Source organism: Balaenoptera physalus (genome assembly GCF_965194825.1).
Source record: "Balaenoptera physalus genome assembly, chromosome: 14".
NCBI lineage: Eukaryota > Metazoa > Chordata > Mammalia > Artiodactyla > Balaenopteridae > Balaenoptera > Balaenoptera physalus.
Window position 1 is genome coordinate 10,296,476 of NC_138893.1, and position 16,168 is coordinate 10,312,643.

Genomic DNA, 16,168 nt, shown 5'->3' on the forward strand with positions numbered 1-16,168 from the left:
TAAGGTTTATTATGGCAACATTCAAGCATACCTAAAAGTTGGGAGAAATCAGAAAAAGAACCCCACATGACATTACGCAGCTTTAATTTTTCTTTGTAGTATTTTGAAACAAATGTCAGATATCAAATCATTTTACCTGTAAATACTTCAGTATGTATCTCTGACTGATAGGACTTTGTTTAAACTTATCACTCTCTGTGATTGTAACAATAATTCCTTATTATCATCTAATACCCAGTGTTTAAATTTTCCTAATTTTCTTATATTTTTTTAAATAGTTCTCTTGATTCTGGACCCAAACAGGGCCCTTATACTGCGTTTGTTTGTTGTGTGCTACATCTTTTTAATCCTGGCAATTATCCTCCCCAACGCTTTCTTTTTTTAATGTCATGTATTTGTTGGTGACACTGGGTCATTTGTTCTGTAGAATTTCCCACATTCTGGATTTGGCTGATTGCATCCTTGTGGCTCTAGATCTAGAGGCTTGACTAGATTTCAGTTCTTGATTTCATACTTGCCTTTGTGCTTGGTTTTTTAAAAGAATACTTTAGTAGGAGTGCTTTGCACTTTCCGTTACATCATGGCAGGAGGCAGAGAATGTCTGGTTGCTCTGCTCTTTGAGATGGTAGCAGCGTGATTCATCCGTTATGAAGTTCATCCTCAGTCTTTAACCTAATAGTTTTAGCAGCCATCGATGATACAGCTGCCAGGATCCATTTTTTGATTAGGAGCTGCAAAATAGTGATTTCTCTACGTTTCTCATTCCACCAGCATCTATTAGCTCTGAGTCTTCTATTGGGAAGAATACTCCCTTATCAGCTATTTGGCTACCCTGAAATATAGTGTGTATAGGAAAGGCAAGGTAAATGCTTGCTTCTTTCCTCTGTTTGTTTTTAGAATAATAAGTTGGTGCCCTGGCAACCTTTAATTTTTGTATTTGTTTTTATTTTTGAGGTCTTGTCATGAACTCAGGTATTTTTTTAATAAATTTAATAAGTAGTTTCACACCTTTGCAGTTATTTTTCTGTTTGATGTTCAGATTAACACCTCTGTAGATTCAAGTTGTTTTATCCTTTTAACATGGCCTTTTTAATTTTTACCAAGTTAATATGATTAACTTCCTTCCATTCTGGAGCAGAAGAATGTCCCGGGCTCATCTTGTACATTTCCTTCCCTGGGCCTGGAACCAAACTCTTCCCCCAAGAAGCCCCTGTTTCCTTTTAATGAGATAATAGTATTTAGAGACTATAAAGCTAGGGACTAGGTACGTTTATTTCTATTGGGTTGTCATTTCTTCTCAGCCTTTGTAGTGAACAAAGCTAAGAATTGTGTATTTTTTTAGGAAGAAAAATAAATCATGAATTCATGATTTTCTTGGATTTTATGTTTATATTTCTTTTTATTAATGTTGATAAGCTTAATTCCTGATGACATTACCATAATTACTTATTTGCTTTATCTATCTATAAAACATTTTCAAAATAAGATGACAACATTATCACTTATAACAAACCTACTGAATGCAGTTTAAGATTTCTTGGTGGTTCTTCTGTCCTTAGGATACCATTATGGGTGTACCACGAAAATAGTGTATCGTAAAAGCATTTAAAATAATTTTCTCTATTTGATTATGCCACCAACTTGGCATCAAGTAACTAGTTAGGTTCTTTTTTTTTCCTTCAATTTGCTTTCTGTTTTTAGAGATTCCACTGGGTATTTATTTGTTGAATTTTGTTTTTAATTACATTAAATGTCTGCCTGGTTCCAAAATCAAAATTGTGAAACATAGCACATTCAAAGAGGTTCTAGGTTTTATCTCTATACCCTTCCCTCATTCTTTCCCTTTCCCTGTAGGTAACCATCCTTACTTGGTTTTTTAATTTCTTTTGGACATATAAGCAAATCTGTGACACACACACACGTGTATATTATCTCCCTCACTTCTTAATACAAAGAAAGATAGTGAACCATACATATCCTTCTCACTCTACTTTCTTCAAGTAACAGTGTATCCTAGCGATCGTTCCGCAGCAGTATAGAGAGCTCTTCTCATGCCTTTTTACAGCTGCCTACAAGCTGTGTTCCGTTTGTAATCTGCCTGATTTTTTTTTTTTTTTTTTAATTCTGCATGGTTTTTAAAGCCCCAAGCTTCTCTTCTACTGTTACAACTTGAGTCTGGTTAATTCTCTAGTCTATGGCTCTTCCTTTTTTCAAGATAGTCCCATCTTTTCTCTTATAACCTCTTCACATCCCTGTAGTCCTACTGACAAGCTGCTTTATTCATGGTGTCCACTCAGCACACAACTCCGTCTCTCCTCCCCTTTGTCTGTCTATATGCCCGTTCTGTCCATTTAGGCACGTACCCACATCACGTGGTACCACCTTCAAAGCCTTCCTTCCCTTCTTTATTTAGTCCACTCAGAACTCTTCCTTCTTGAAACTTCATTGAAAATTTTATTTTTACACATTTTAACATTTTATTATTTTCTTAGGATTTGTGTTTAATAGATTCGATTCCTTAAATCAGTTTTCTGAGACCTGAAAACAAGACTCTGTGTGTGTGTGTCTCCAATAACACCTTTTCTAGTCCCAGGAACTGCAGCCAATAAATGATTGATCAGAGGATGTTAAAATGAGATATTAGAAACAACTTCAGTGTCTAGAAAAATCATGTGTTTCTTTGGATATCCAGAATGAATAAAAACATTTCTGCTAGTTTTTCAAGATGATTTTAAAATGTCACTGAATACTAAACTGAAATATTTTTAGAGTTCTATCAAGAACATTGCCTTTAAGATACACATATGAAAATATTCTAGTCAGTTACCATTTCTCTTTATTTGCCAACTCTTCAGGCCTTTTACTTGCAGAGCATCTGTTCATTTTTCTCTTTTGGTCAGGTAGCAGCTGTCTCCTGACTAATTTAAAATGTTGCATTAAAATGAGCTTTGCTATTTTCATCATTGCATATGTTCATCTTATGCTTTTGCGAAATGACATGATGCGATTCAGCGTGTTAATTTAAATATCACCCAAAATGTAATAGTTTCCAAATCCATTTGTTGACTATTCACAGTTTAAAATATCATAAAGCCAAATGCAGTGATATTTGTATCAATGTAAATTTTTAAAAAAGTAAAATTATGTATGTTTCACTTGTTGGCAAAATTAATGTCTAAATATACATAGTGTACACATAACCATCAGGTGTAATATCTATGGCATGAAAGGGCCACTTAAAAAATCATGAATCAAAGTTTGGTTTAGGTTTACACTGGGAAGGACCATTGTCATTTCTTTAAGTAACACTCTAATTTTCTTTATAGGGTCTGTTCATAGAAGATTGGCCTAAACTAACCCTTCTCTGGACATGCACAGACCTGAGTGATGACATCTTATTGGTTTAGAGTTTTTCACCTTTTGTTCTCCCTAGGGAATAGTGAATGCTTACAAACAGATCCAAAGATACATTTTTGTTCTGGAATTTTCTCCAATGTTTATTCTCCCAGGCAGAAATTAAAGGAGAAAGAATAATCATGCATAATCCTCTTACCTTAAGGTTTAAAGGAAAGTTTTCCTTCCAGTTCAGTTCTATGAGAAGAACTAAGAATTATTTTTCTTTATCCCAGGCTTATTTTCTGTATTCCTTTAGCAAATCCTCTCCAAAATTCTTTCCCCAAAAGGTTGTGTGCTTGCTTTTTTCCTTCTTTCCTTCTTTTCTTTCCTTCCTCTTTTCTTCCTCCCTCCCTCTCCTTCCTTCCTTCCTTTCCTTCTTTTCTTCCTTTCTTTTCCTCTCTTTTTTTTTTTTTACCTTTTACGATGAAAATTTTCGAACATACTAAGAAAAATGGAGACTAGTGAATACTGTATGAATACCATATGAGTACCATATGACCATCACATAGATCTAACAATTGTTAATAATTTTTATCATATTAACATCATTTCTTTTTTCTGAAGTATTTTAAAGTAAATTATGGTAATCATGACATTTTTCAAAAGACATTTTTTATGTAACCATAACAACATTATTATACCTAACAAAATTAACATGTACCCTAATGTCATCATATTACCCAACACATAATCGTTTGACAATTTCTTCAGTTGTTTCCAAAATGTCTTTTTTAGCTGATTTATTTAAACCAGATCCAACCAAATAAATCTAGCAATGTAATTTAATTTACTGTTAAATAATTTAAATGTAAGAAATAAAAATTCTTTATGACTTTAAAAAATTTTTAATTAAAAAAAATTGTTACTTTTTTTTTAAAGCATGGAGCCAAGTTAGTTTTGTATTTGTCAGAGTTGATACATAATCACGAAGATGAATTGACTGCAGAAGAACAAGACACAGCAGAGCTGCTTATGAGTGCTTTAAAGTTATGTGGTCATAAGTGCATCCCCCCCAGTGCATCGACAAAATCAGACCTTATTAAAGTGATTAAAGAGGTGAGTCAGTGAAAGCATAAGAAACAATTTTCTTAGGATATCCCATTGAATATAACTAAAGAGTGATTGAAAGTGTTTTTTTTATTATAGAGTACCATTGATAATGAATTTGATTTTTTTTTCTTTTTTTTACTTTATATTGCTTTTTTACTATGAGAGAACAAATTGGCCTGTTTTAAGGAGCATTTTATTCTCTGTGGTCATGCTCATCCATTATCACTAGCTTTCAGGGAAGGAAAGATTTTAATAGTGACAAGGAAGTTGAATCATCAACCTTAAGTTCTGGGTTCTTTAATGAAAAGGCAAAATAAGGAAACAAGCAACTGCGCACACCCATCGGGTTTGGCAACCCTAGTTAACTACTCCACCCTAATTTCTCTGACCCAGATTGTGTGGAAACAAAGGGGAGTTACAGCATTATTTAAGTGGTTAATGTATCTTAATATCTTGGTCTCCTGGGGACAATATTTTTTTCCTTTGTTAACTTTGTTTTAAATTTAGTTTGTTGGGCTCTGTGCCAGTGTTAAATGGTAACTAATAAATTTTATATAATATATTATTATCCAAATCTTTTAGGAACAAAAGAAATATGAAACTGAAGAACATGTGAATAAAGCCAACTGGCAGAAAACAGTTAATAATAATCAGCAAAGGTAGGATTTTATTTGTCCTAAAAGCTGTGTCTTTTTAGGAACCCATTAGATTTCACATATACTGTTAGTTTTAAAGTATCATGTTTTGATATACATTTAATGTTCCACGTATGCTTAACTTACGGGCATCTTGTTTGTTTAGTCTCTTTCAGCGTCTTGATTCAAAATCAAAGGATATATCTAAAATAGCTGCGGATATCACCCAGGCAGTATCTCTTTCCCAAGGAATTGAGAGAAAAAAGGTGATCCAGCACATCAGAGGAATGTATAAAGTGGACCTGAGTGCCAGCAGACATTGGCAGGAGCTTATTCAACAACTGACGCATGACAGGTGAGCATGAATTTTTATATATTGGTGTTATTTTCACTCCAGAGTAAAGATTCATTACATTATCTCATTAGTTTAAATATGTTTTGTTTACTCATTTGTGATTTATTTCATCTTGAAGAATAATCCTATGAGAATATTTTTTTTTAATATTTAGGGAGAGAAAAAATAATGAGAGGGAGAGGCATTAGCTCTTCCAGAGAGAAAAATCTATATATCGGCTTTCATTTTAAAATATGATCTTTGCAAAAGAATGGAGAAATCACTGAAACAGGCTAGTTGGGAAATAGACCTTTTTCTAGTTAAGACTTTAATAACACAGTTAAAAAGATGCATCACAAATAAGGAAAAGAGGGAAATTAAAGTATTATTCTCTGAATTTCATTAAGATAAATGATTAGTATTATGACTTCGAGGCACTAAACATTATACACTAATCATTATACACTAAAGCAAATTCCAGGTGAATGAATGAACAAAACTCAAAAAGTTTACAAAGTAGAAGAAAATAGGATATTTATCAATGGTGATGGACAGATAACTTTCTTAAGATCAAACACAATTGAAGAAACTACAAAGAAGAAATGAATGGCTTTGACCTTTCACATTTTCCAGTGTATTTAACAAGCATAACCACAACAAAACATCAAGGTTTATTTTTAGCAAGTATTTCACAGAGTTAACATGTTTATGGTTTTATTTTTTTTTATTTTTTTATTTTTTAAACATCTTTATTGAAGTATAATTGCTTCACAATGGTGTGTTAGTTTCTGCTTTATAACAAAGTAAATCAGCTACACATATACACATGTTCCCATATCTCCTCCCTCCCGCATCTCCCTCCCTCCCACCCTCCCCATCCCACCCCCCCAGGCGGTCACAAAGCACCAAGCTGATCTCCCTGTGCTATGTGGCTGCTTCCCACTAGCTATCTATTTTACATTTGGTAGTGTATATATGTCCATGACACTCTCTCACCCTGTCACATCTCACCCCTCCCCCTCCCCATATCCTCAAGTCCATTCTTTAGTAGGTCTGTGTCTTTATTCCCATCTTGCCACTAGGATCTTCATGACCTTTTTTTTTCCCCTTAGATTCCATATATATGTGTTAGCATACTGTATTTGTTTTTCTCTTTCTGACTTACTTCACTCTGTATGACAGACTCTAACTCCATCCACCTCATTACAAATACCTCCATTTCATTTCTTTTTATGGCTGAGTAATATTCCATTGTATATATGTGCCACATCTTCTTTATCCATTCATCCGATGATGGACACTTAGGTTGCTTCCATGTCCTGGCTATTGTAAATAGAGCTGCAGTGAACATTTTGGTACATGACTCTTTTTGAATTATGGTTTTCTCAGGGTATATGCCCAGTAGTGGGATTGCTGGGTCGTATGGTAGTTCTATTTTTAGTTTTTTAAGGAACCTCCATACTGTTCTCCATAGTGGCTGTATCAATTTACATTCCCACCAACAGTGCAAGAGTGTTCCCTTTTCTCCACACCCTCTCCAGCATTTATTGTTTCTAGATTTTTTGATGATGGCCATTCTGACCGGTGTGAGATGATACCTCGTTGTTTTGATTTGCATTTCTCTAATGATTAATGATGTTGAGCATTCTTTCATGTGTCTGTTGGCCATCTGTATATCTTCTTTGGGGAAATGTCTATTTAGGTCTTCTGCCCATTTTTGGATTGGGTTGTTTGTTTTTTTGTTATTGAGCTGCATGAGCTGCTTGTAAATCTTGGAGATTAATCCTTTGTCAGTTGCTTCATTTGCAAATATTTTCTCCCATTCTGAGGGTTGTCTTTTGGTCTTGTTTATGGTTTCCTTTGCTGTGCAAAAGCTTTTAAGTTTCATTAGGTCCCATTTGTTTATTTGTGTTTTTATTTCCATTTCTCTAGGAGCTGGGTCAAAAAGGATCTTGCTGTGATTTATGTCATAGAGTGTTCTGCCTATGTTTTCCTCTAAGAGTTTGATAGTGTCTGGCTTTACACTTAGGTCTTTAATCCATTTTGAGTTTATTTTTGTGTATGGTGTTAGGGAGTGTTCTAATTTCATACTTTTACATGTACCTGTCCAATTTTCCCAGCACCACTTATTGAAGAGGCTGTCTTTTCTCCACTGTATATGCTTGCCTCCTTTATCAAAGATAAGGTGACCATAGTTGCATGGGTTTATCTCTGGACTTTCTATCCTGTTCCATGGATCTATATTTCTGTTTTTGTGCCAGTACCAAACTGTCTTGATTACTGTAGCTTTGTAATATAGTCTGAAGTCAGGGAGCCTGATTCCTCCAGCACCATTTTTCGTTCTCAAGATTGCTTTGGCTATTCGGGGTCTTTTGTGTCTCCATACAAATTGTGAAATTTTTTGTTCTAGTTCTGTGAAAAATGCCAGTGGTAGTTTGATAGGGATTGCATTGAATCTGTAGATTGCTTTGGGTAGTAGATATGGTTTTAAAAATGCATAAAGATTTGAAAATAAAATATCAAGGTCCCAAAAGTTTGAATAAGCAAAAGACATGAATATACTCTTCACATAAGACAAATAGAATTAATAAACAGATGGGAAAATATTGACTATTGCTAGAAACTGATTTAAAACCTTTAGTTAACATATTTTACCTTTTATGTTACAAAAAAAAATTTTTTTTAGGTGCTAATCTCCACAGCAGGAAGAAATGTATCTTAGCCCTTGGTCAGAGGTTTGGTGGCACTGAACACTTTGACATGTGTCAGGAACCCTACAAACATTTTATTTCTAGTTCCAGTTATCCTGTTTTAGTGATTCTGTCCTAAGGAAAATATTCAAAATATGGAAAAGTAATAAGCATAAAGGTTTTCATCTCTGCATTATTTGTTAATGAGTGAATTGGAAACAACTTAAATATATAATAATAGTAATAGAGTTAAATACATTATTATGCATCCACTCAGTATAACATTAGCCATTTAAAATGGTAATAATGAAGACTATACTGTGTTCAGTGAAAAAAGGCAGGATATAGAAATGTGTATACATAATTTTAACTGCAATTTTAAAAACTGAAAGAAAGTAATCACTACCGGTATTTTGGTATGTTTGGGGTAGTGGGATTAAGGGTAATTTTTTTTTCTCTTATCTATTTCTAAAAATGTATTTAATATGGTTCTACTATTTCCTTTCATTTAAAATATTAATTTACTTTAAAACATTTTAAGAAATGTAATTACTACAAAAGTGAACTCATTTTATTTGTTATATTCGATAATAAGGCAAAATGGGAAATGAAGAAAATTAATTTGGAAAATTGATTTTTTTCTTTAGTTAACCATACTAAGTCTAATATATTGCTAAAGCATACATAGTAGTCATGCTATATCTTTTTTAAAATTTAATAGATACAAGAAATTGGTAGCAGCGCTTGCCTCGAGGCAGGGACACAGGGACTCCAGAGCAGAGGGATACTTTTTTTTTAATGTTACTCTTTTGTACAATGTGTATGCATAGCCTAGTCTAATTATATAACTGGTTGGAATTTTTCAATTGCATAGATAAATTTTGATTTATTTATTCAATTTCTATAATTTTTTTTTTTCAAACTGCAAATACTTCAGGTTACCACTTAAAATCTTTTCTTTTCACTTGCAGAGCAGTCTGGTATGACCCCATCTACTATCCAACTTCATGGCAGTTGGATCCAACAGAAGGGCCAAATCGAGAGAGAAGGCGCTTACAGAGATGTTACTTAACTATTCCAAATAAGTATCTCCTTAGGGATAGACAAAAATCAGAAGGTGATAGTGGCTTCTTGACTCAACATGTAAATATAGCAGATTAACTATGGGCATTACACAAAGATAATAATGTCCTTTTTTCCTCAGCAGATGTGGTCAAACCACCACTCTCTTACCTATTTGAAGACAAAACTCATTCTTCTTTCTCTTCTACTGTAAAGGACAAAGCTGCAAGTGAGTCTATAAGGTAAATTTGAATCCATAAGACATTTTCTGTTTTGTTGAAAGTGTTAAAGACTTTAATAGTCTATTGTTGCGCTTATGTAATATTTATTTTAGATAATGCCGTGGTTTGGGGAAAGATCCCAAACATGGCTCAAAGAGAAGACAAAGCTGAATGGCCAGAATCCAAAAGGAACAGACATTTTTGTTAGGGAGGATTCATTGGACTTCAGTCATCATGCTCTGGCCCTTGGTTGCATGCATATATTTTTGTAGTTGATTTTTCTAACAGCTCTGTGAAATAGATAGCGCTGCTGGTGGCATCGCAAGAGGCAATCTAGTGTATTGATTAAAGGTTCAAATCCTAGTTCCTCCTCTTACTAGCCATCTGATCTTAGCCTCTCTCTGTCTCAGTTTCCTCATCTGTTACATGAGGAAGATAAGTCATAGCACTATTCAGTGGGTCAGTATGGTAACTATTGATAGTTTTATCATTATTGTTGTGGCCGAGGTTGTTATGATGCCCATTGTATGGATAAAAAACTGCGAGACTCAAAAACGATAATTGACTTGACTAAAGAATAGAGGAACTTTTCTGACTCTGAAGCCCCCCTTTTTCCTAGAATGCTAAGCTTCTTTTCTGTGTTTGAAATATCAGAGCCATGAACCAATGTTTGCTTATTTACTGGAAAATATAAAATATTGAAGTCTCTTTTAAATAACGGAATCCCTGTATTCTGCATAAGAGTGTTGGGATTATTCACCTTTTCTAAAAGTTTCCGCTATTTTCTCCTCTATTATAATTCAAAAAATGAGATATTTTCATGTGGATTTTAACAAGATGTTTTATGCTTTTGAAACTCTAGTCTGCTTTGCTGAAATCTTCTATGATAAAATAAAGCTTTTACTCTCTGAAATCGGTCAAAACATTTAATCATAGTAATTTTAAATGTGTTTTGACAGAGTGAATCGAAGATGTATCAGCGTCGCACCATCTAGAGAGACAGCTGGTGAATTGTTGTTAGGTAAGTCACATTTTGCAGGTATTTACACATATTCACCCTGCCTATTTTATTCTTAGATAATTTGAAGCATTGTTTTGACACACTACCATTAAATGAGATGAACTTTCTATAACAGATAACCTCTTTCTTATAGGTTATTTTGCCTTAACATTGTATATAATGTGTATGACTCATGAATGTGAAAAATGACAATCTTATTCTCTGAAAAGCACATGAACAGCATTTTAATTTTTATAAAATTGACTTTCTTCATGAGTATACATTTTTATATTTAATCATTCCTTTTATTATATATCAGTTTTTATATTTAAAGTAAAGAATTATTGGTATACTTATAAGCCTACTGTTTTAACAGATACCCCTATGCATATGAAATATATCCACCTTGAGATTGTTCATAATTTATATTCTCTATTGTACTTCTGAGAGAAAGGCCAAGACTGTCGATCCATGGATAGTTACATTTGGTGAGGAATTTTTTCCTCGAGACGTGAAGGAATACGGTTTTATCACTCTAGTCTCTATTCCCTTAAAGAACCAATTTGTACGCTGTGGGCCGGTTGTTCTCCAAGCGCGGTCCCCAAATCAGGAGCATCGGCATCAGATGGGAACTTCTAAGAAATACGCATTCTCAGGCCCCAGCCCAGACCTGCTGAATCTGAAACTCTGTGGGTGGGGCCCAGCGATCTGCATTTTTATGAACCCTGCAGAGATTCTGATGCACCCTCATATTTGAGAGTCACTGCAGTTGGCTAAAGCTATAGCCCCAAAGGCCTGACAGGCAGAGTTTCGAGCTTGCCAGGACTGAGCCCCATGGTCACGAGGGTGGAGATGGTGCCTTTCTCTGAGCCAGCCGTGCCAGTGCTCAAGGTGACCAGCACCCACTGCAGAGCCCCAGGGAAGTTTCTACTGTTTGGATACATGACGTAGGGACATGCATTAACAATAGCCTATCAAGCAGGAAAAATTGGGGAAGTATCTTGTAAGGCCTTTTCTGGCCTATTGAGTGTTTAAGTCAGCAAAATAATTAAGGATTCCTCTTTTGCTAGAAAATTTAGTTGATAACTTGACTTCAGTTAATGTATGACAAAATAAAGCAAAGTAATATGCTAGTAACCTAAGAAGAATACTGGTAATAATTAATAGCCTAAACCTTTTAGCATGAAGTGGCAGACACTGTTAATAAACATTTTACATGTATTCTAATTTAATTCCCACAGTAACCCTGTGAAATAGAGTCCTCCCTCTTCTTTTTATAATGAGGCTAAAGTACAAAGAGGTTAAGCAACTTGCCTAAGATCTCATGGATGCTCTTCAAAAATATTTATTGAGTATTAGGAACTCGTTCTGGGTTCTGGGATTCAAATTCAGTCCAACTGACTCCAGAGGCATGCCTTTAACCATATAAGGTAATAGTGCATGTACATTTTCAAACTCATACCAATTCTTTTCTGCAGGTAAATGTGGAATGTATTTTGTGGAAGATAACGCTTCTGACACAGTTGAAAGTTCCGTGAGTAGAGGCTTAAGTTTACATTTGTATGAATCTAGACAAATTCCCAAAATGTATAAATTTAATACAACCAGAGAGCTTGTAGAACTGTTAGAGTTCATTAATTGTCGCACTCTGTGTAAATTTGTCTGAATTCCAATTTTTTTTTAAAGATAATTTTAAAAAGAAGACCATGCCATCCCCTCTGGCTCATGGTCTGATTCGCAGAGCCGTGAGTATTATGAGTCATATTCTAAAGTGCTCCTGTTATTTCTGTGTATGTCCACTCGATTTCTCACTACTGTCCTCAGTAGCAACAAACTCCCTGCCACTCCCCGTTTACTATCATGTACATTTGCCTTCAAAAAGAAAGAAAAATGTTGTCTAACTGAATAACTTAAGTAATCCTGATATTCACATAGCTTAGTAGTCATGATTTTTATTCTTCTGGAAATACTGATATCAATCAGAAAATAACAAAAAAGACTCAATTCACATTTTTGTACAGAAAAGCATTTTATCCATTTGAATTCATTTACATGCCATTAAAATATTGTTTTGAGAGCCCTGTAACAGGAGAAGTAAGGTTCTTTGTTTCAGAACTTCTAAAGCTACAAACTGCTAAGGATGTAAGTAAATAAGATTATTTATGGTTTAATGGTGAATACATATTTGATTCAAAGAAATTAATGAGTGAAAACATAAAATTCGGTTGTAAAGCAAATCATGTTAAAAAATAATTAATTTAATATAGCCCCCGAAAATTGAGTAGGCATTATTTCATGATTCATATAGCAATTACTACAGTATTTATCCCAGCTAGTAAAAATATAGTTACGTTATTTTTCAAGATGTATCTTTTCAGCAACCAAAGAATTTAATAGTTGATACATGAACCAGCTTTTTTTCTGGATCCAAAAGGTTACATATTCCACCTGTAAAACTCTAAAAAGACCCTTGCTTTTTAATAGATTGAAGGCTTCTTCTTTTCTCTGTCCTTTTGTAGCATTTTTTCTTACTTCCTGTATGACATTTGCTATCTTGCCTTTTAAAAGTGGGTGCAAATATCTCGTTCCCCCTTTTTATCATACATATAGATTTGTTTTATGCAGAGCACTTAGCAGAGCACCTTGCCTGTAGATGCTTAATTAACGTTTATTAACTTGAATTCATGTTGAATGTCAAAGCTAAACAGGGAGGATTTTGGTTTTAAGAATGAGAATATTATGTTTTCATTAAAATATTTTATTTACTTTGTAATATATTTCCTGTCTCTACTTCTAGAAATGAGTTGGGACCCAGTACAATAGTAAAGCACACATAGAGCAGGCCAAAGTGTCACTTCCTCCTTACAGCTGTGTTTCAAATTTCTCTTTATTTTTGACTCCTGGAGATTTCATTTCCCTTACTTTCTTGCAAGCTCAACTATACATTTAAAAGAATATTTGCTTAGTAAAAGAAATTGGTCTGAAAAGTCTACATACTGTATGATTCCAACCATATGACATTCTGGAAAAAGGAAAACAGTGGAGACAATAAAAAGATCAGTGGCTGCCAGATGGAACAGAAGGGAATTTTAGGGCAGTGAGACTAGTCTGTATGATACTATAATGGTGGATACATGTCATTAAACATTTGTCAAAACCCATTGAACTATACAACACCAAGATAAACTATGGACTTCAGTTAAGAATAACCTATTCAATAGTGGCTCATCAGTTGTAGCACATGCACCGCGTGAGAACAAAATGTTCACAGTAGGGAAACTGAGTGCGGAGAAGCTATACATTGGAACGCCATGCTATCTGCTCAATTTTATAAACCTAAAACTGCTCTAAAAAATACAGCCTACTAAAAAAGTTTAAAAGAAGTATATTTAAATTTTTTTCTTAGATTTTTTAATCCAGCATTTTGCAGTGTTTAGTAGTGGGAGGATTTTCAGAGAATCTTATCTGCCATTTTGCCACAAAAGGAAGACTTTCTATTGCATTTTGATAGTTTTTAACAATCTAAAATTAAAACAATTATTTCTATTTCATGTAGAGCAAATACTTTCATGTTATTTCCTTTGTCTTTAGAGCCTTCAGGGAGAATTGGAACCAGCATCATTTTCCTGGACATATGAAGAAATTAAAGAAGTTCACAAGCGTTGGTGGCAATTGAGAGATAATGCAGTAGAAATCTTTTTAACAAATGGCAGAACACTCCTGCTGGCATTTGATAACACCAAGGTAAATTTGCCTTTATTAATACATATACTTTTTCAAAGCGATCATGGATCAGTGTAACTACACTCATACTGATTAAATGAAGTTTTAACTTATTTAAACTTTGTTTCTGAAATCAAATAAAAATTGCCTTATTTCTTAGTACTGATTAAAGTAAATACTTAGTTATATTAGGATTTTTTTTGTCCTCCAAAACTGTACTAAATTCTCATTCCCCAGAGTGACAGTATCTGTAAAAAGCAAATGAACGAATGTATAACCAACCTGAAAGTAGTTTAACCTTGATAGTAGATTCCATTTTTGACAAACCCTTTTTTGACCGCCACATCCTTTCAGCTACTATGTGTCTGCTAGCCTTTATAGAAAACCTCTTGGAAGAAACTGTGAATGCTTGCTGCTTCCAATTCCTCCCCTCCGGTTCTCTTTGGAAATGCTCCAGGCAGATCTTCTCACCACTCCGCCTGTAACTTCTCTGGCTAGCATCACCAGTGACCTCCATGTTGCTAAACCCTATGGTCATATTTCTTAGTCTTCATCTTACTTGACTCCTCAGCAGCATTTGACACAGCTGATTATTCTCTCTTTCTTTAAAGAAAGGAAAAATAAAAAACCTTCCTCACTGGGCTTCTGAGTTATCACTTTCTTAGTTCTCCTTTCAGCTCACCAGCCATTCCTCCTCAGTCTTGTTTGCAGATGCTTCCTCTGGGCATCTCAGCGCTCACTCTTCATTTTATTTTTTATTTTTTAAATTTTTTGGTCGCAGTGCACGGTTCTCAGGATCTTAGTTCCCGGACCAGGGATTGAACATCCAGGAATTGAACCCAGGCCATGGCAGTGAAAGCGCCGAGTCCTAACCACTGGAACGCTAAGGAATTCCCAGGGCTCACCCTCCAGACCTCTTCTCTTCTCATCCCATCTTGTGACTTTAAATACTATCTGTGTTATAACAATTTACAGATTTATATCACCACCAAACCTCTTCCCTGGATGCCCACTCAAATATTTAAGTTTCTACTTGGCATCTCCACTTGGGAGTCTAATTGGCATCTCAAATTTTACACGGACAAAACTGAACTTCTAATCTCCCCCACAAAATCTTTTTGCAGTTTTCCCCATCTCAGTAAATGGCAACTCCAGTGTTTCTGATTGGCCAGGTCAAAAACCTGGGGATTATCCTCAACTCCTCTTATTCTTTCATCTACTACATCTACTCTATCAGTAAGTTCTGATGGCTCACCCCTCAGAATACATCCAGAATCTGACTGCTTCCACTGCTACCATCCTGGTCCAAGCCACTGCCACCTCTTGCATAAATCATTACACTAGCCTCCTAACTGGCCTCCCTGCTTCCATACTCCCTCTTCTTTCAGACTGTTCTCAACACAGCAGCTAAAGTGTGTCAGATCGTGCCATTCCTCTGCTCAAAACCCTCCGACCACTTTCTGTGTCACTCCATTAAAGGCAAAGACCTTACAGTGTTGAATAATCTGGCACTTCCTTATCTCTCTGACCTTATCTTCTACCATTCTATCCTTCACTCTCTTTAATCCATCTGTGGAGACCTTGTTTACCTTGACTATAGCAGACACACTGATGCCTCAGGGCCTTGGCACTTACTGCTCCCTAGAATGCTGCCTGGAATGCTTTTCCTCTTAGAACTACATTACTCACTCCCTTGCTTTTTTCAGGTTCCCTGATCAAATGTCTTCTTATCAGAGAGACTTCCCTGATTACTCTAAATAAAACGGCAACCCCTGCCTCACTGCTACCCCCAAGCATCCCTTACCTCCTTTGCTTTGCTCTATTTTTCTCACAGCACTTAAAAGCATCCAACAGTGTCTCCCCAATAGACTATAAGGACTTTGTTTTGTTAAGTGCTTCAGCTTTAGCACCTTAAACATGCTGGTATATAGGTGCTCAATAAATATTTGTAGAATGAATAAATGTTTCCTTTTTCTTGCAGAGGTTAGTATGCAAACTGTCATAAATTCTCTTCCACCAACCTTAGTTTCAGCAGTAGGCAACCTTCAGATTTATTT

At 35.0% G+C, this 16,168-nt stretch overlaps 1 protein-coding gene across 4 annotated transcripts in view; it reads left to right on the forward strand.

Annotated features, from left to right (window-relative positions):
• The window catches only part of LYST (lysosomal trafficking regulator), a 181,209-nt gene that overhangs the window by 112,236 nt on the left and 52,805 nt on the right, over nt 1-16,168 (forward strand). For 2 of the 4 annotated variants that reach the window (XM_082423109.1, XM_082423110.1), the window contains 8 exons: nt 4,276-4,452; nt 5,029-5,105; nt 5,248-5,436; nt 9,077-9,222; nt 9,313-9,409; nt 10,348-10,409; nt 11,867-11,922; nt 13,980-14,132. In XM_082423109.1, coding sequence (XP_082279235.1) covers nt 4,276-4,452; nt 5,029-5,105; nt 5,248-5,436; nt 9,077-9,222; nt 9,313-9,409; nt 10,348-10,409; nt 11,867-11,922; nt 13,980-14,132 — 957 coding nt within the window. Of the gene's footprint in view, nt 1-4,275; nt 4,453-5,028; nt 5,106-5,247; nt 5,437-9,076; nt 9,223-9,309; nt 9,410-10,347; nt 10,410-11,866; nt 11,923-13,979; nt 14,133-16,168 lie in introns of all 4 variants that reach the window. The other 2 variants (XM_082423108.1, XM_082423111.1) reach the window with 1 other exon arrangement.